The following is a 21,241-nucleotide window of genomic DNA, read 5'->3' as shown; positions in this document are numbered from 1 at the left end:
TATTTCTTCCTGGTTCAGTCTTGGAAGATGGTACTTTTCTAAGAATTTGTCTGTTTCTTCTAGGTTGTCCATTTTACTGGCATATAATTGTTTGTGGTAGTCTCTTATGATCCTCTGTGTTTCTGTGGTATTGGTTGTTAACTTTTCCTTTTTAAAATTAGTTTTTACTGGAGTGTATTTGTTTTACAATGTTGTGTTAGTGTCTATTGTATGGTAAAATTAATTAGCCATACATAGACCTATATCCCCTCACTCCTCACTTTTAGACTTTCTTCCCTTCCAGGTCATCAAGTGCATTAAGTAGAGATCCCTGTGCTATACAGTATATTTTCATGAGTTATCTATTTTATAGGACCTGACTTCTCTGGTAGCTCAGCTGGTAAGGAATCTGCCTGCAATGCAGGAGACCCCAGTTTGATTCCTGGATTGGGAAGATCCGCTGGAGAAGGGATAGGCTACCTACTTCAGGATTCTTCAGCTTCCCTTGTGGCTCAGCTGGTAAAGAATCCTCCCACAATGCGGAAGACCTGAGTTCGATCCCTGGGTTGGGAAGATCCCCTGGGAAAGGGAAAGGCCACCCTCTCCAGGATTCTGGCCTGGAGAATACCATAGACTATATAGTCCATGGGGTTGCAAAGAGTCACATATGACTGAATGACTTTCATTTTTCTTTATAGGACCTAGAGGATTAACTCTTTCCATTTCTGATTTTATTAATCTGAACACTCTCCATCTAGGCTTTAAAAATTAATCTACTTATTACATAATCATTGCAATAAAATTAATATAATAACCAATGTCAGAAACTTAAAAATGGAAGACAGGCTAAGTCATTTCAGTTTTGTCAGACTCTTTGTGACCCTATGCACTGTAGCCAGCCAGGACCCTTTGTCCACGGGATTCTCCGGGCAGGAATGCTGGAGTGGGTTGGCATGCTCTCCTCCAGGGGATCTTCCCGGGGGATCTTCCACACCCAGGCATCAAACCCATGTCTCTTATGTTTCCTGCATTGGCAGGCAGGTTCTTTACCACCAGGGCCACTTGGGAAGCCCAAGGGCAGAAGTACGCTTTCCTCATTTCCTTCGTCCTACCCTTTAGAAGCTACTGTTGACAGTTTGGTGTGTACCCTTACGAAGATACTTGCAGGTCAATACATATAATTCTTTACACATGTAAAGAGAATATTTCAAAAATTATTTATGAACGTATCCATATTTTTAAGTAGACAACATTCACCTTAGTCAGAACAAGATGTTGGTCCAATTGGAGCAGTTAAGAATTTTTCAAAAACAAAAACAAAGTGAAGAGAAAGTATAGGGCATATGCAGCTTCTAAAATCCATGATAGAATCTTACAGTAGTTTAGTAATATTGAAATACAGGCATTATGTATAGTAAAAGTATTTACTTAATTCATTTGGCTTCTCAAATGATTAAACAGTAATTTATTATATGACCCAATAATTACACTTGAGGCATTTACCCAAGAAAAATGAAAAATAGTTACACAAAAAACTTGTACATGAATGTTTAAATCAGTATTATTCATAATAGCCAAAAGGTGGAAACCATCAAAATGTTTATCAACTGACAAATGGACAAATGAAACTTGATATAGCCATACAATGGAATATAACTAATCTATAAAAAGAAAAAAACACTGGGATATGCTACAAAATATATGAATTTTAAACTATTAGGCTAATGTGATATAATTCATATTAAATGTTTAAAATAGGGAAATCCAGAGAGACAGAAAGTAGAATAGTAGTTGCTTAAGACTAGGGAAGGGATGATAGCTAAATGTTACAGGTTTACTTTTTGAAGTGATGAAAACATTCTAAAATTCATTGTACTGATGATAACATATATCTGTGAGTATACTAAAAGCCATTGAATTATACTCACGAATGACTAAATTGTATGTTGTATATTTATATATAAATAAAGCTTTTCTTTTGACTTCTACTTGACAAATTAAGAGCCCAGCTTACAGGTGTCACCCATAAGAGTTTTTCTAGTTCATAGAGAAGAAAACTTTCATTTGCCATTAAAAAAAAAAAATCAGGAAGATTGGATTTAGAACTAGGAAGAAGCAAAATATAACAAGTAGGAAATGCCACTGCTCATAGCTTTGGAGGATGGCAAGAAGAAAGATAAAGTCAGAAGGAGATAGGCATGTTAATACGATGTAGATCGCATTTATGTCTTCCTAGGCTTCAGTGGGAGAGGAATACACATCCTTATAACGTGAGTAGATGTAAGCAGATGCTATCAGTACCCCACCAAAGCCGTCACTCACCTAGAGTTTGCCTGTAGCTTCAGTGGACAATTTCCATAAAGACTGTTGTATTCTAACCCAAGTACTTATAACTCTTCACCTGTATTTTTTTTTTTTTTTTTTCTGCTACGGGAACGTCCTTGTCCTAGTAGGACAAGTAAAATTGCGTAAGAGTTACTCCTAGAAGCCACTCTCAATCAATGAGTGATGGGAGTCAGTGGGTAAAGATCCCACCTTGTCCATCCCTTAGTGTAATAATTCTATGCTTTGCTTTATGCAGTCTCTGAAGACTCTCAGTGAGATTGAACTTTAATTTCCCATAAAGGTAACCCCCTGATAAACATTTGCTTTACTCTCTGTCTCACTTTCTCACTCCCTGGAATTGCATCCTAAATACAGTACTTTACCCAAATCTTTATTCCAAACTCTGGAATAAGCAGGGGCGGCGGGGGGGGGGGGGGGGGGGTGCGGCGGGGGGCGGGCATTGAACTCAGGGAGTGATTGCCCCCATTTCCAGGTGGGGTCCCTAGGAGGAAACTAGGAAGTTATACAGAGGACTTCACATTGATTTGGATCAATCCAACATAGCAACCAAGGAGCAGATAGGTCTGCTCAGAAAGAACATCTAGTTCTCTTCCTCAAGGCTCCCTCAGTGTTTGTTACAGGGGGTCCTAAGTGGAGAATCTGTGACACTGCCAGTTAGTGCCCTACCTAGCAGAGGCTGAGAGCAGCAGGCCACTGAGCCATGGGCAAGGTGGGGACATGAAATAAATCTGGAGAGAAATAAACCGGGAGAATGGAGCTGGCAAGTGGAGGGTGTTGCTCCTCTCAAGGAGTGTTATGCAAGCCTCTACTGCAGATTTACTTGCCATATGATGTCAGTAGAAAAGACTACAGGTTCAATGGTCATAGCATGCTAGGAGGGCTCCGAGTGACCAGACCTATAAGGGTTATCTTGTCAAAGAACAGCAGAAAGCAGCTCATAGACTAAAATCAGCATGAAACCAGATAGCCTTCTCCCATGCCGCATTTCCTTCCACGAATAAATTGTAACACCATCTTCGCAGTGGAAACACGGTGGGAGACAGGCTCTCTGATAAACTGAGCATTTTTATCCAGGAATTACTGAGACCCAACTAAAAGCACTGTTTATGTCTTTGAAGCCAACAAAGTTGGACACCTGGTAAGGGTTAGAAATTACATTTCTCCTTGGCTACCAGCAGGTGGCGATCAAGATAAGAGTAATTACGGAAAAAAAAAAAAAATATTTTGTGGCTTTATCTCAGATTCTGCTGCTGCTAAGTCACTTCAGTCGTGTCCGACTCTGTGCGACCCCATAGACGGCAGACCACCAGGCTCCCCCGTCCCTGGGATTTTCCAGGCAAGAACACGAGTGGGTTGCCATTTCCTTCTCCAATGCATGAAAGTGAAAAGTGAAAGTGAAGTCCCTCAGTCGTGTCTGACTCTGTGCGACCCCATGGACTGCAGCCCACCAGGCTCCTCCGTCCATGGGTGAGTTAAATTGTGAATTTAACTACACACAAATGAGATGACTGTTTTGTAAAATCTCCATATCAATTTCAGTGAATGATTGTGTTGTATTCCATTAGGTTAACTTATTTAATCATTTCTTCCTAATTACTTTTAGGTTATTTCCAGTATTTGTTACAGATAATGCCATAATAAATTGAATGTACTTGAGTTATCAACACTCTACACATATTTTTCAATATACAGTTCACAAATTTGAATCTATGTAACATCAATTTCTAGAGTGAAATTGCTGGTCAGACAGTGTAGTTTGCTATTTATTGTGGAAAATGTCAATATTTGAAAGTAAAAGAATAGATCTTAAAAACATATATGTCCCCACTACTGAATTTCAACAAATTTGAGCATCTGCAAATCTTGTTTTATTTATATCTCTTTCCATTTAACCTCTCCTCTCCAATCTATTTCCAGGGATATAATCACATCATTTCAACTACAAATATTTAGAATACATTTCTAAAATAGGTGTACTCTCAACAGTATAGCAATAACACCATTATCATACTTAAAAATTGAAAACAATTCCATCATCCATTTTGAGATGAAATCATTGTTCAAATATATGCTTCCCTCATACTCTGCTGCTGCTATTGTTGCTATTCCCTAAAAGTAATCATTGTTCCAACTTTTACTATCATAGGTTAGTTTTCCCTCTTTTAAACTTTATATACATCAAAAACATATAGACATGAAAAAGTACTCCTTTTATTGACTTTTATTTTCTGTGAAATTTATCCATGAGTACTCCAGTACTCTTGCCTGGAAAATTCCATGGACGGAGGAGCCTGGTAGGCTGCAGTCCATGGGGTCGCTAAGAGTCAGACACGACTGAATGACTTCACTTTCACTTTTCACTTTCATGCATTGGAGAAGGAAATGGCAACCTACTCCAGTGTTCTTGCCTGGAGAATCCCAGGGACGGAGGAGCCTGGTGGGCTGCCCTCTATGGGGTTGCACAGAGTCAGACACGACTGAAGCGACTTAGCAGCAGGAGCAGTCCATTTTTCATTACTAGTAGTATTGTTTAATTAATATAATACAACTTTATTATATCGTTGCTGAATTTTTAGATTGTGTCTAGTTTAGAGCATTATTAATAAAGCTGCTACAAACATTCTTTACATGTCTTTTGGTGGACCTACGTGTTTAAAAATTGCTCCGTCATAAGGTAAACTAATTAGATTTTGTAGCTCATACCAAACAATTTTCGGTTATAGTAAAAATTTCAGTCTCATTAGCAATGTATGAGAATTCCAGATGCTCTTCTCCTTTTCAACACTTGGTATTATCAGTCTTTTCATATTATAGTGAGAGTGTACTGGTCTAATAAGCATTTGTAATAAATAATGATGCTGTTTATCTTTTCATGTTTTTATTGCCAACTTGGAAAACCCCTTTTGTGAAACGTCTAGTTAGTCTTTTGCCCACCTGTAAAACTGAACTGAAAGTAACATTTATTTTGCAGGACTTTTTGGACATTTTGAATATGTCTTTATTTTGGAAATATCTTATCTGTGGCGTGTATTTTTACACTCAATGTACTTTTGTTGAATAGAATTTCCTAATTTTAAAGAAGTTAAATTTATCTGTATATATTTACTGGTTCCTGTTTTGCCTATCCCAAGTCATGAAGATATTCTCCTGATTTTGTATTTTCTTCTTAATCATTTTCTAGGTGTTTGTCAATTTTGCTATTTTTTTCAAAGAATCAACTTTGCATTTGTTAATTTTCTCTATCATATGCTTACTTTCTATTCCATTGATTTCCAATAACATTTTTATTATTTGCTCTTTTCTCTGTTTTTTGGACATATTTTGTTAATTTTCTGTCTATATATTGAGACAGAAGCTTAACTGATTTTCGTAATTTATTCTAAAATATATATAGTATTAAGATCTCTATATATTACTCCTAATACAGCGATTTAACTATTTCTCACAAATTTTGAAACATCAACATTCATTTTCATTTTAAAATGTTATCTAATACCCTCTGAGATTTCTTCTTTGATCCATATGGCATAAACAACTATGCTGCTTCATTCTGAACATCTGGGAGATTTTTGAATTATCTTTCCATTGAGTTTGTAGTTTAATCCACTATAGTCAGAGAACATATTCTAAATTATTTCAGCCCTTTGGAATTGTGTACGGCTTATGGTCTGGGATATGTTCCATTTTGACTGATCTGCACTTGTAAAGAAAGTGTATTTTGCCATTGTTGGATGTGTTATAATTTTTCTGTCAGTTGTCATATTGATTGAATGCATCAGTTAAATTTTCTCTATCTTTACTGCATTTTTCTTGCCTAGTCTATCAGTTATTAAGCACATGGTAACATTTCCAAATACAGTTGTGGATTTATTATTCTTTTTAATTTTATCAACATTTTAAAATATGTTTTCCTCAATGTTATTAGATAATATATATTTAGAAGTTACGTCCCCAGGTGGAGCTAGTCATAAAAAATCCACCTGCCAATGCAGGAGACTAGACATAAAAGACATGAGTTAGGTCCTGGGTTGGGAAGATCCCCTTGAGGAGAAAATGGCAGCCCACTCCAGCATTCTTGCCTGAAAAATTCCATGGACGGAGGAGCCTAGGTGGCTACAGTCCATGGAGTCACAAAGAGTTGGACATGACTGAGCATCTGAGCACATGTGCTTTTTAAATTACCATTATTCATTATCAGTTCAGTTGCTCAGTCGTGTTTGACTCTTTGTGACCCCATGGACTGTAGCACCCCAGGATTTCCTGTCCATCACCAACTCCTGGAGTTTATTCAAACTCATGTCCATTGAGTCAGTGATGGCATCCAACCATCTCATCCTCTGGCGTCCCCTTCTCCTCCCACCTTCAATCCTTCCCAGCATCAGGGTGTTTTCCAATGAGTCAATTCTTCACATCAGGTGGCCTGTTGCACTAATTGTCTGATGAGAGTGAAGACAGAACACAAAATCTGGTGCTATGGGTCAGGGACCTGCAGCCTCTATGGGAATGAGGTACAGAGTCCACTCTGAGTCCAGCTTTAATTCCTAATTGCAGACTATAAGATTTTCTCAGATCTTATCTTTCTCAAGACACATGCTGTGTTAATCACCTAATCCCAAATGTCATGGACTACACTGACATAGTCCAGATCTCCTTGTGTTTACCCCAGGCCGCTTCCTTCTGGGCTAGTCTCGGGAACAATTAGCAAGTGTGTAGGCAGCATTCATGCCTGGCACTGACTGGTATTCCAAAGTCCACACTTTCATGATCCCACTCATACTCCCTTTTGGTTCTGGCCTTGGAGTTTGTAACAAGGCAATTATTTTTAAGAAAAACATGAAAGATAATCATTAACATAGTTTCTTAATATATGCTGTTTTTCCAGGTGCTACTTCTGTGAAATTTCTCAAGGCTATGAAAGTATATTATTATAATTCCCACTACAGTGGCCAAATTATTGGAGTTTCAGTTTCAACATCAGTCCTTCCAATGAACACCCAGGACTGATTTCTTTTAGGATGGACTGATTGGATCTCCTTGCAGTCCAAAGGACTCTCAAGAGTCTTCTCCAACACTACAATTCAAAAGCATTAATTCTTCGGTGCTCAGCTTTTTTTATAGTCCAACTCTCACATCTATACAGGACTACTGGAAAAACCATAGCTTTGACTAGACGGACCTTTTTTGGCAAAGTAATGTCTTTGCTTTTTAGCATGCTGTCTAGGTTGGTCATCACTTTTCTTCCAAGGAGCAAGCATCTTTTAATTTCATGGCTGCAGTCACCATCTGCAGTGACTTTGGAGTGATTTTTCATTGTAGAATATCTCAATTTCTAGTATTACATCTTGCTTCCCAATCTTCTTTGTCTAATATATGCATAGATCTGTTTTGTTTAGTGTTTCCATGGCATCTTTTTGGTCCATTCTGTTACTTTCCACCTGTGTTCTTATATGTAATGTTTCAAAAGGAAGCTCTGGAATTTTATCAGGTGTACTTATTCTTGGAAGGACCTAAAGATAACTTTTTGCTAAGCCTTGAGTCTGTTGAATGCTTGGTTGAACTTTTCTTTTCAGCCATTATTTTTGCTTTTGAAATCTTCTATTTCCTTAAGATCAATGTAAGCAAATCACCATAGGCACAGGCTTAACTCAGGGACGTTGTTTTTCTTTCCTCTCCAGACACTGGTTCTGTAAGGCCACAAGCCCCCCTTTGCCTTGAAATTTTCTGATGTTTTTAGTCAATGTTTTAAACACTTGACCTAGTTTCTCTAATTGTTCTCAGGGTTCAGTAATCTGAACAAGAACCAGGATTTTATTATGGGAAGTGTAATTTCTTGCTGCTGATTAAAAACAGGATGAGTCTAACATGTTCCCATTAAGAATGCTTTCTGTACGCTTTTCATCAATTTTTCTTCTTAAATTGATTTTTTCCTTCCTTTTCCTTTTCTTAAAAAAGTTTATATTACTACCCTCTTCTTTTGATGCTATTTTTCTTTGTTCTTCTAAAATAGTCTAGTTAAAAACTACACATTGTCCCTAAAAACCCATGAGAAGTATTTACTGCACTCATAATATTTGAGCTGCACAGTATTTTCAGTACCATGTACCTGAAATTATTTTGTAAATTTTGTGAGTTATTTCAAAATTTGTTACATTATTTTCCTAGTTATTTTTTATGATTGTTTTATAGTTTGATTTTTATTGTGAATGAAGAAAATTATATGATTTTCAGTTCAGTTCAGTTCAGTTCAGTCGCTCAGTCGTGTCCGACTCTTTGCAACCCCGTGAATCGCAGCACACCAGGCCTCCCTGTCCATCACCAACTCCCGGAGTTCACTCAGACTCACGTCCATCGAGTCAGCAATGCCATCCAGCCATCTAATCCTCTGTTGTCCCTTTCTCCTCCTGCCCCCAATCCCTCCCAGCATCAGAGTCTTTTCCAATGAGTCAACTCTTTGCATGAGGTGGCCAAAGTACTGGAGTTTCAGCTTCAGCATCATTCCTTCCAAAGAAATCCCAGGGCTGATCTCCTTCAGAATGGACTGTTTGGATCTCCTTGCAGTCCAAGGGACTCTCAAGAGTCTTTTCCAACACCACAGTTCAAAAGCATCAATTCTTCGGTGCTCAGCTTTCTTCACAGTCCAACTCTCACATCCATACATGACCACAGGAAAAACCATAGCCTTGACTAGACGGACCTTTGTTGGCAAAGTAATGTCTCTGCTTGATTTTAGCCCACTGAAATTGCTGGGTGTTTTGGTTTGTTTTTAACAGACTGGTATTTGGAGTGGTTTGTAAATGTTTAGAGTGTGCATGAAAAGAAATTTCTATTCCTCAGATATTGAGTACAATATTTCATGAAGGGAAGTCTACTTTTTAATCACATTGTTCAAATGACCAATAGTTTTTCAGTTTATTTTTTAATATTTTTGTCTCCATGGTAGTTTGCACTTTGCCAATTTTTTACTGCATTTACCAGAAGTCTTTTCTTTTATATGGTGTGACGTTAGATTACAAAAGAGGCAGATAGAAGGGAATCTGCAGCTTTCTTTCTGAATGTCTTTGAAGCCAGTTATGGGGAAGGACGAGGTTTCCCTGCTGGCTCAGGGGTGAAGATTCTGCCTGCAATGCAGGAGATGCGGGTTCAATCCATGAGTCAGGAAGATCCCCTGGAGGAGGGCATGGTAACCCATTCCAATATTCTTACCTGGAGAATCCCATGGACAGAAGAGCCTGGTGAGCTTCTGACCACGGGTCACAGAATTGGACACACGTGAAGCGACAGAGCACAGCACAGCACAGCACATGGGGAAGGACGCACAGAAACGGATCCAGTGGGTTCTACTTGTCCAAGATCTTTTCTACTCCACATTCACACCTTTCCAGTCAGCAAGTGGCTCCAAGCCCCTGAGTGAAGCTTGACTGAGAGCTCAGGGCAGTAGTTACACAGGGCAAAGTTTTACACAGACTCTTTGCTGAGCGTCCCGCGTTCGCGCATGCTCCAGTGTGTCCGCAAACATGGCGGTGTTTCAGTAGCACTGAACGGTTCAGTTCCTCTGCCCATCCAAAACTTCCCTCCCAGAAAATTACTTCCTAGTTCCTTCCACAATACAAAAGTCCTATCTTTATAGCGAATCTTCTGTTCTACAGTATTATTTTCTAAATTCCATCATATGATTTGTGAGTTATTTCAAAATTTGTTACATCATTTTCCTAGTTATTTTTTATTATTGTTTTCTAGCTTGATTTTTATTGTGAACAAAGAATTCACAAAGAATGATTGATTTTAGCCCATTGAAATTGCTGGGGTCCTGCTTATATCCTGAGAATCAACTTGTATTGCCTCTTGATGAAGGTGAAAGAGGAGAGTGAAAAAGTTGGCTTAAAGCTCAACATTCAGAAAATGAAGATCATGGCATCCGGTCCCATCACTTCATGGGAAATAGATGGGGAAACAGTGGAAACAGTGTCAGACTTTATTTTTTGGGGCTCCAAAATCATTGCAGATGGTGACTGCAGCCATGAAATTAAAAGACGCTTACTCCTTGGAAGGAAAGTTATGACCAACCTAGATAGCATATTCAAAAGCAGAGACATTACTTTGCCAACAAAGGTCCGGCTAGTCAAGGCTATGGTTTTTCCAGTGATCATGTATGGATGTGAGAGTTGGACTGTGAAGAAGGCTGAGCACCGAAGAATTGATGCTTTTGAACTGTGGTGTTGGAGAAGACTCTTGAGAGTCCTTTGGACTGCAAGGAGATCCAACCAGTCCATTCTGAAGGAGATCAGCCCTGGGATTTCTTTGGAAGGAATGATGCTAAAGTTGGAACTCCAGTACTTTGGCCACCTAGTACAAAGAGTTGACTCATTGGAAAAGACTCTGATGCTGGGAGGGATTGGGGGCAGGAAGAGAAGGGGACGACAGAGGATGAGATGGCTGGATGGCATCACTGACTCAATGGACGTGAGTCTGGGTGAACTCCGGGAGTTGGTGTTGGACAGGGAGGCCTGGCATGCTGCGATTCATGGGGTCGCAAAGAGTCAGACATGACTGAGCGACTGAACTGAAACTTAGAATGTGATGTATTTAATTTCTCACCAATGTGCAGTTTTATTTTCTTGAATATATTGGTAAAAGCACATACTTAATCTTATCTCTTTTAAATAAGATTTTCCATAGTTATTTTATGTAATTATTCTCTTAACTACACAGGCCTAGGGTTCTGAGGGTGTAAGATTTCAGCCACTTCTTCACACTGTAGGATTAGAACAATTTGACAAATTGGGAAGCCCTGAGTCTACATGCCTTTGCATATTTTTCTCTGATGGGTTGGAATGATAGATGTTTGGGAGTTATTACATAAAATGCTCTTGGCTAGTGAATGTTACTTTTATGAAATTCTTACCAGTTTTATATCCCACCCCCCAAAGTAAGCCTGAAGATTTTTAAAAGCTCCTCTCCCATGTGACTTATCAGCAGCATAACTATATTCCTAGGGATATGGGATAGAAACAAGGGAAATGCATTATCTCACTCAAGTAGCCCAGACAATTCCAATGTAGCTTGTTGTGGCTTTCTTTTGGGGAAAGATGGACTTAGAAAAAATTTTGTAAAATATCTCAACACACTATTTTTCTTCTTGGGCTTTTCTGTTCATTTTAATCACCTTTCAAAGTAGTAAAGATTAAAAAGGCAAAACAACAAAAAATTACCACCTTCTCCATTTTTTCTTTCTTCAAGGAATGTGCATTGCTAAATGTGACAAACTTGTAATTTTTTGAATTGAACATGTTCCATATAATGCATTTTAATGTTACTAGACTACCAAAAATGATTTAAAATCCTCTTAGAACAGTCAAATTCAGAAAAAAATTATTACCAATATTTTACTATAAGAATAAATTGAGTTCGTCAAAATGGAGCTTAAAATTAAGTATTACTTTATTCATCTTGCCTATTTGAATCTCCTGCTGCTGCTGCTGCTATGTCGCTTCAGTCGTGTCCAACTCTGTGCAACCCTATAGATGGCAGCCCACCAGGCTCCTCCGTCCCTGGGATTCTCCAGGCAAGAATACTGGAGTGGGTTGCCATTTCCTTCTCCAATGCATGCATACATGCTAAGTTGCTTCGGTCGTGTCCGACTCTGTGCGACCCTATGGACAGCAGCCCACCAGGCTCCTCTGTCCACGGGATTCTCTAGGCAAGAATACGGGGGTGGGTTGCCATTTCCTTCTCCTGAATCTCTTGCAAAGAATGAAATTTATGTATATGGGCTTCCCAGGTAGCGCTAGTGGTAATGAACCTGCCTGCGAATGCAGGTGACATGAGACACGAGTCCAATCCCTGGGTTGGGAAGATCCCCTGGAGTAGGAAATAGCAATCCACTCTAGTATTCTTGCCTGGAGAATCTCATGGACAGAGGAGCCTAGCAGTTCACAGTCCAGGTCGTTTCAAAGAGTCAGACGTGACTGAGCAACTGAGCAGACAACATGAGAGCACATTTTCCTGTGTACCTCATATCACCCTCTTTTCAAAAAAAAGAAAAAAAGAGAAGAAAGGAAAGCACTTGTTTTCTTGGTTAGCACCATGAGTCATTCATAGGAAAGTCATACCTAGTCAGTTTTGGGGGAATGGAAGCAGGTATATCACATACATTGAAACACACCATCCTTTTTAATATTCTTCTGAATGTTCACATAATCCTGGAATAAGTGATGTGATTGAATTATCACACACAAATTAGGGAGGTTAAATATTGTCTAGAAAAAAAACAATGGTTATAGTGATTCATGGGAGCAGGCTGCTCTAAGCCTGGCAAATGCTACATCTCACGATGCTATTTTGCTTAATGATACTCTTTGATAACATAATTTTGGTGGTTTATTCACTCAGTTGTGTCAGACTCTTTTGAGGCCCCATCGACTAGCTCACCAGGCTTCTCTATCCATGGGCTTTCTTAGGCAAGTATACTGGAGTGGGTTGTCATTTCCTTCTCAAAGGGATCTTCCCGACCAAGGGATTGAACCTGGGTCTCCTGTATTGCAGATTCTTTACTGAGTTACCAGGGAAACATAGTAACTGTCACTAACTAAAAACAACTATTAGAGAGGTTCTTTCACAACAGATTTACCTTCTGAATCAGTACTACAAATTCCTTACCCACAATTGGAGTAAATCAACAGAGATCCCAGGGCTAGACAGGGCACCTGACACTACAAAGTCACTTTGGAATCAAAAGTTTTGACACATAGGAGCTTTTAACTTGAAATTTTCACCCTCATTAGATGGCTTAGGAAAGACACGCAGCTGCACCACACACCTCCCAACACCTCTCTCCCCACAGATCAGATCAGATCAGTCGCTCAGTCGTGTCTGACTCTTTGCGACCCCATGAATCGCAGCACGCCAGGCCTCCCTGTCCATCACCAACTCCCGGAGTTCACTCAGACTCACGTCTATCGAGTCAGTGATGCCATCCAGCCATCTCATCTCTGGCGTCCCCTTCTCCTCCTGCCCCCAATCCCTCCCAGCATCAGAGTCTTTTCCAATGAGTCAACTCTTTGCATGAGGTGGCCAAAGTACTGGAGTTTCAGCTTTAGCATCATTCCTTCCAAAGAAATCCCAGGGCTGATCTCCTTCAGAATGGACTGGTTGGATCTCCTTGCAGTCCAAAGGACTCTCAAGAGTCTTCTCCAACACCACAGTTCAAAAGCATCAATTCTTCGGCGCTCAGCCTTCTTCACAGTCCAACTCTCACATCCATACATGATCACTGGAAAAACCATAGCCTTGACTAGACGAAACTTTGTTGGCAAAGTAATGTCTCTGCTTTTGAATATGCTATCTAGGTTGGTCATAACTTTCCTTCCAAGGGGTAAGCGTCTTTTAATTTCATGGCTGCAGTCACCATCTGTAGTGATTTTGATACCCAGAAAAATAAAGTCTGACACTGTTTCCACTGTTTCCCCATCTATTTTCCATGAAGTGATGGGGCCGGATGCCATGATCTTCATTTTCTGAATGTTGAGCTTTAAGCCAACTTTTTCACTCTCCTCTTTCACTTTCATCAAGAGGCTTTTTAGTTCCTCTTCACTTTCTGCCATAAGGGTGGTGTCATCTGCATATCTGAGGTTATTGAGATTTCTCCCGGCAATCTTGATTCCAGCTTGTGTTTCTTCCAGTCCAGCGTTTCTCATGATGTACTCTGCATATAAGTTAAATAAATAGGGTGACAATATACAGCCTTGACGTACTCCTTTTCCTACTTGGAACCAGTCTGTTGTTCCATGTCCAGTTCTAACTGTTGCTTCCTGACCTGCATACAAATTTCTCAAGAGGCAGATCAGGTGTTCTGGTATTCCCATCTCTTTCAGAATTTTCCAGTTTATTGTAATTCATACAGTCAAAGGCTTTGGCATAGTCAATAAAGCAGAAATAGATGTTTTTCGGGAACTCTCTTGCTTTTTCCATGATCCAGTGGATGTTGGCAATTTGATCTCTGGTTCCTCTGCCTTTTCTAAAACCAGCTTGAACATCAGGAAGTTCACAGTTCACATATTGCTGAAGCCTAGCTTGGAGAATTTTGAGCATTACTTTACTAGTGTGTGAGATGAGTGCAATTGTGTGGTAGTTTGAGCATTCTTTGGCATTGCCTTTCTTTGGGATTGGAATGAAAACTGACCTTTTCCTGTCCTGTGGCCACTGCTGAGTTTTCCAAATTTTTTTTGCTGGCATATTGAGTGCAGCACTTTCACAGCATCATCTTGAAGGATTTGAAATAGCTCACCTGGAATTCCATCACCTCCACTAGCTTTGTTCATAGTGATGCTTTCTAAGGCCCACTTGACTTCACATTCCAGGATGTCTGGCTCTAGGTGAGTGATCACACCATCGTGATTATCTGAGTCGTGAAGATCTTTTTTGTACAGTTCTTCTGTGTATTCTTTCCATCTCTTCTTAATATCTTCTGCTTCTGTTAGGCCATACCATTTCTGTCCTTTATCGAGCTCATCTTTGCCTGAAATGTTCCTTTGGTATCTCTTATTTTCTTGAAGAGATCCCTAGTCTTTCCCATTGTGTTGTTTTCCTCCATTTCTTTGCATTGATCGCTGAAGAAGGCTTTCTTATCTCTTCTTGCTATTCTTTGGAACTCTGCATTCAGATGTTTTGTATCTTTCCTTTTCTCCCTTGCGTTTTGCTTCTCTTCACAGCTATTTGTAAGGCCTCCCCAGACAGCCATTTTGCTGTTTTGCATTTCTTTGCTATGGGAATGGCCTTGATCCCTGTCTCCTGTACAATGTCACGAACCTCATTCCATAGTTCATCAGGCACTCTATCTATCAGATCTAGGCCCTTAAATCTATTTCTCCCTTCCACTGTATAATCATAAGGGATTTGATTTAGGTCATACCTGAATGGTCTAGTGGTTTTCCCTACTTTCTTCAATTTAAGTCTGAATTTGGCAATAAGGAGTTCATGGTTTGAGCCACAGTCAGCTCCTGGTCTTGTTTTTGTTGACTCAATAGAGCTTCTCCATCTTTGGCTGCAAAGAATATAATCAATCTGATTTCAGTGTTGACCATCTGGTGATGTCCATGTATAAAGTCTTCTCTTGTGTTGTTCGAAGGGGGTGTTTGTTATGACCAGTGCATTTTCCTGGCAAAACTCTATTAGTCTTGCCCTGCTTCATTCCGTATTCCAAGGCCAAATTTGCCTGTTACTCCAGGTGTTTCTTGACTTCCTACTTTTGCATTCCAGTCCCCTATAATGAAAAGGACATCTTTTTTTGGGTGTTAGTTCTAAAAGCTCTTGTAGGTCTTCATAGAACCGTTCAACTTCAGCTTCTTCAGAGTTACTGGTTGGGGCATAGACTTGGATTACTGTGATATTGAATGGTTTGCCTTGGAAACGAACAGAGATCATTCTGTTGTTTTTGAGATTGCATCCAAGTACTGCACTTCGGACTCTATTGTTGACCATGATGGCCACTCCATTTCTTCTGAGGGATTCCTGTCCGCAGTACACAAAGTTTCATAAGCAAAGAGCTCTTCATAAAGAAAGAACTCTTAGCTCCTTCCTCCTCTTAGCCTCCTGTTTATCTTCTTTTTTCTTTTCCTTGATAATTTGCTTGATGGCTTAGTTAAAAGAAAACTGTTAAAGTCAAGGGATCATAAAATATAGCAAAAATAAGAGAGCATTCCATTTCTTAAGTTCCCACCCCCTTCTTGATGGGTTCCTGTAAAAGTAATGTTTTGAAGTGGATTCTGCTTCTTTTGTGCAAAGAAAAACTGATGAAGGCAAGGATTTGAGATGACATTTGAAGAGTTGTTTAAAAAAATTTTTTTTTTTTAATTTTGTACTTAATGTTATTTTGAATAAAATCTCAAATGATTTCTGGGACATTTATGAAAAAAATAAAACAGCTATGGGTTTGAGTGAATGATAAAAACATCTGCCATGCTGATAAATATCAACCTGCATTTGGTAGTTAGATGCTCAATTCAGCCCTCTCACAATAACTAATGGGTCTTCTGTGGCAAACTGAGAGGAAACCCGAGTTCCTCACCTCAGCTCAAGAAGAGGACTGACTACCATTTTGCACCTTAAAAGGAGCCCCTAGAGCTTCATGGCAACTTGAGAGGAAAGCCGAGTTTCTCCCTGCTACTGGAGAAGAATCCCGAATTCCCCACCTCCACTCTAGATGAGGCCTGATTCCCCTGCAGCGACGTGAGTGGAATCCCGAGTTCCCCGTCACAACTCGAGAGGAACCCCTAATTTCCTGCCACATCTTGAGAGGAACCCCGACTTCCCTGCTGCAACTCGAGAGGAACCTTGAGTTTCCCCTCACAGCTCAAGGAGGACCAACTCCCTGCTGCAACACAAGAGGAACCCTGATGTCTCCCTCACAACTCGAGAGGAGGACCGACTCCCCTGTTGCAAATCGAGACAGATAAGACAAATCTATCTGAACCAATTTGGCATCAGATTCTGTTTATTTTTTGGCTTCGGATTTAGTTTATTTTTTAGGAAAGTGACCGATACTTGTATTTCCTTTTAAAATGTGAGAAATTTCTTGGTAGAAAACTGAAAGGTGAGTACAAAGCATTTTAAAAGGAAAACATCTACCTCATAGGAACTATTTACTTACCTTAAAAACTACTTCCTCCCTTGTTGGTTTCTCTGTACATCCTAGAAACTCAACACTTGAGTTGGTTTCAGATTGCAGTGTTACAGATAACCTTGTGAATTAAATGTGTCTTTACTTATAACCTAGCTCTGCAAACACTCTTCAGCCATAATAATTAAAGCTCATATACAAGAAACCAATTTCCATGCTCTTCCTTATTTTTATTAGCACCCAGGAAGGAAGCAATATGAGCTGTACAAAATGTACACCACTGCAAGAACAGAGTTTGATTTGACAGAGAACTGCATCTGTGGCTAATTTCATAGAATCACTAACTGGTTCTCTCAAGCAGGAAAATACATCTCTTCCACAAGTGAAATCATTCTTCAATAATGAGAACATTTAAAATTATGCAAAACTACTCATAAAATCTACCTACTACCAATTACTGCCCATAGTGGGGTAACCATCTCATGGTTTTATAAAATTCATAATCTTCAGTTTTAAATGCTTAATACTGATCATTAGTTAATATTACCTTCCATATACTTAATATTGGAAATTTTATAAAAATATTAGAATCAAATCATGAAATGCTACTTTGAAAAAAATCTTAAATGGTTTCTTGTTTTGTGTGCAATTACAGAACACTATTCTTTTGAAACTGAAGTGTAATTTGAAACTAGAGGTTCAAATGTTGTATAATGAAACATCTCTCTATAGTGTTTAAAATACATAGTAAGTATTTTTAAGAGAAAGAAGAACAAAAACTGGAGTACCTGTGCCATAGGCTAAAGCATTAGAGAAGTAATTCAATGAACATACTTTTTTTTTTCCACTTAGCTGTCAAATCCATCACTGCATTCTTACTTGGTTGATCCACATTTGGTGTTAACTCTGTGATTGATGTTAAACTAACAATTCCTCTGAAAGAAGCTCACATCTGAGATGTTACATCATCAAATCAACAGCACAACCACATTGTGTGGGTCAAAGGCACTGAACATTGTACAGCAGTGCATCAATAGAAAAAGTTGTAAACCCATTAAAAGACTTGAGACTGCTTTAAACAATGAGATACAGTTTCATAAATGACCTGTACCTAACTTATAGGAATAGTTAATGCTCAGATTCACTTCATGATGCAAAATAGGCATTGTGGATGAAAAATGGTTTTTAAAAATATTTCAGCGATTTTTTAGACTGAAGTCAGTAAGTTAATCAATATACATTGTCTTGCATTCTTAAACTATTAAGAAGACATAATCACTTCACTATATCTTTCATTTACTTAAAGACCTGAAATAATCTAACACCTTCTTAATGCTATTTCCCAGATAAGACGATTCAGTCTTAAAACCACTGCTACCAAAGTGTTATATTTAAAGAACTGAGTTATTAGTCCTTGGCTGAAATCCAGTCTCTTTAAAAATCAATTTTGTGTTCACCAGGAAGTACTATCTGGAATTTTGATGGAGGTTTACCTTATTCAGGATGATTTCAGAACAAAGCTCTGCCATGATATCTATCCAGTATTTTTAATATGTAAGTTTTCCTATCTTATCTGATTTTGGTTTTTCATCTGCATAGTCTAAAATGGCAGGATATATATATATATATATATGGCTCAGTAGACCTCTTCACTTCTACTCTTTTCGTCCCAATACTTTCTCTGATAGGGTAGAGATATAACACAACCCAAAAGAAAGAAGACCATGAAAATGTGCACATTCACTGGAAGGTGATAGGAGAGCCCACGTCCAGTGTTTAATTCCAAACTGCAACATCCCATGATTTTCCAATATTCTGATTTCACACATACATTTAACAATTATTTATAGAATCCCAGAAACAATATCTAGGGAGGGTCCAGCCAGTGAAGTAGACGGGTGTTCTTCCAACTTCCATGAAGCTGTACAAAGGCCTCCATAAAAGTGTACAAAAATCTGAGTTTAAAAAAAAAAAAAAAAAGAAGAAGAAAGGGTAAAAGACACACGGCTTCTGGCTTCTGACTCCAAATCCAGATAAACTGTGAACCCAGACAGTCAACCAACCACTTGCTCATTGTGTTAATTAGGGTGTTGATTCAGCCAGATTTGCTTGGTTTTCCTTAATAGTGAAATGCTTGGCAAAATCAGTAGAAGAAGCAGAATTCAACCTCAAGTTCTCTTTTAGTTTGTTAAGTTCAAAGTCATGGAGAATCTTGACAGTCATTAACTTTTCTCGCTTGACTCTTTCCAGAACATCTTTTGGAACATCAGGGATCATCCAGGCCAAAAAAAATTTAATTAAAAACACAACATGCTAGAGGAAACATAAAAGAAAATCAGAGACACTGTTTAGCTATCAAATGTTCAGCAAAATGTCCTTACAAATCATTTCATTCATTCAATAAACTGTGCTTGACACAGTAGATAGAAGGTAAAGCAAGAAGATTTAGTCCTTGGTCTTGGAACTTTCCTATAAATCCAACATTAAGCAAATAAATAAATATATACTGCTGCTGCTGCTGCTAAGTCGCTTTAGTCGTGTCCGACTCTGTGCGACCCCATAGACGGCAGCCCACCAGGCTCCCCCGTCGCTGGGATTCTCCAGGCAAGAACACTGGAGTGAGTTGCCATTTCCTTCTCCAAGGCATGAAAGTGAAAAGTGAAAGTGAAGTCACTCAGTCGTGTCTGACTCTTAGCGACCCCATGGACTGCAGCCCACCAGGCTCCTCCATCCATGGGACTTTTCAGGCAAGAGTACTGGTGTGGGGTGCCATTGCCTTCTCTGAAATATATACTAAAATATGTAATTACAGAGATTCCAGTTGAACTTGGTTACTGAATATACTCTTCATCTATGCTTCCTCCTGAAAACCTAATCAAATATTTGTAAAGAAATTAATAAATTGTATTGTTCACAAAGAAACAAAAAAAAAGGAGCAAACAGTGAAAACAGACTGGAGAGTGAAGAAAGCTGGCACTTAAATTTGCAATTGATGATACCGTGATGGTAGAAACCAAGACAAAAGCTAATTTTGTCTTGAATCAAAAAAGTCAGGAAAGATGGTGCTAAGGACTGTGAATTCATAGTGTGGGTGGAGTTAAAAATAAGAGGATTATTTAAAAATCTGTAAAGGGGCAGATGAATTTTCAGAACCTCTCTCTCATCTACATTTGAGTATTACTTCTTTCCAACCCCCACCCGACCGCAACTGAGTGCTTTATTTTCTGCAGAAATTAAAACAGAAAGCTGTGCACTCAGAGGCAGCAGAGATGGCAGAAGATGAAGGTGCGGCATCATACTGAAGATAGGACAACTCAGTGAAGTTCAGCATTCTAAATCACGAGATCTCGAATCCCTCCTTCCCTTCTTGGCTTTCAACACAACCACGAAATAGCTCAACAAGCAGGAGGTGGAATGATTTATTTTTCCTCCAGAAAATATACCTAATCAGAGAAATTAGAATTATAGATATCAAAATTTTATAGGTCTCAAATGAAAAGGCCCCTTTTTCAGCCTATAGTGAAACCCACCCAAAATGATCTTCCTCTTGTATACACACAAAGCTCATGACCAGGTATCACTGTTTCGCTCTTAAATACGAGCAGATTTCCAAGAACAATCAAATACATAAGGAAGACTAACATGGAAGAGTAAGACGGAAATGGACAAACAGGATCTATTGTCCATTTAGGATATCTAAGAGGACATAGAGAGAATCATGGGAATGACAGACAGTAGCATAACAAGACAAAGACACAAACTGGACTATTGATAAGAGAGAAAATAAATGATAATTAGAATTTCAAAACAGTTGTTAACATCTGAATAAGAAAAGTCTCAAAAAGATAGGACAGAGAAAAGAAGGAAATTATCAAAGAAATAATACAAGCAAATTGTCTCAAAGGCTAATAACATTTGCAGATCCAAGGACTTTAGTGAGTGTCCAAAACAATGAATATTGGACAATATCACATGACTTTCTGGTGAAGTTTCATGAAAGAAGGTCTAGTGAGAGAATCCTCAAAATTTACTGACATATAAACAATCATAAACCAAGACTGGAAAATTAGAATGGTATTGTATCTTTATAGCAACACTGGAAGCTGACAAAAAACAGACCAATGTCTTAAAATTTCAGGAATATTTAAATAAAGTTGATTCAAAATTTTTCAGGGAAAATGACTTCTCCTCTTGAATACTATACCAATTAACTATCTATGAGAAAAAGAAGAAATTTTAATATTCAAGTTCTCAAAAATTGCCCATTTTCCTCAGAAAACTAATAAAAGATGTGCTTAATCT

At 38.7% G+C, this 21,241-nt stretch overlaps 1 protein-coding gene across 3 annotated transcripts in view; it reads right to left on the bottom strand.

Annotated features, from left to right (window-relative positions):
- Positions 1-17,148: 17,148 nt before the first annotated feature.
- The window catches only part of ANO5 (anoctamin 5), an 87,941-nt gene continuing 83,848 nt past the window's right edge, over positions 17,149-21,241 (bottom strand). For all 3 annotated transcript variants that reach the window (XM_027532174.1, XM_027532176.1, XM_027532177.1), the window contains one exon: positions 17,149-19,252. In XM_027532174.1, coding sequence (XP_027387975.1) covers positions 19,022-19,252 — 231 coding nt within the window. In that variant the 3' untranslated portion in view covers positions 17,149-19,021. The remainder of the gene's footprint in view (positions 19,253-21,241) is intronic.

This window comes from Bos indicus x Bos taurus, chromosome 29, assembly GCF_003369695.1.
Source record: "Bos indicus x Bos taurus breed Angus x Brahman F1 hybrid chromosome 29, Bos_hybrid_MaternalHap_v2.0, whole genome shotgun sequence".
Taxonomy (NCBI): domain Eukaryota; kingdom Metazoa; phylum Chordata; class Mammalia; order Artiodactyla; family Bovidae; genus Bos; species Bos indicus x Bos taurus.
The sequence above is the reverse complement of the archived record's forward strand: the minus strand, read 5'-3'. Positions and strand labels throughout refer to the sequence as shown.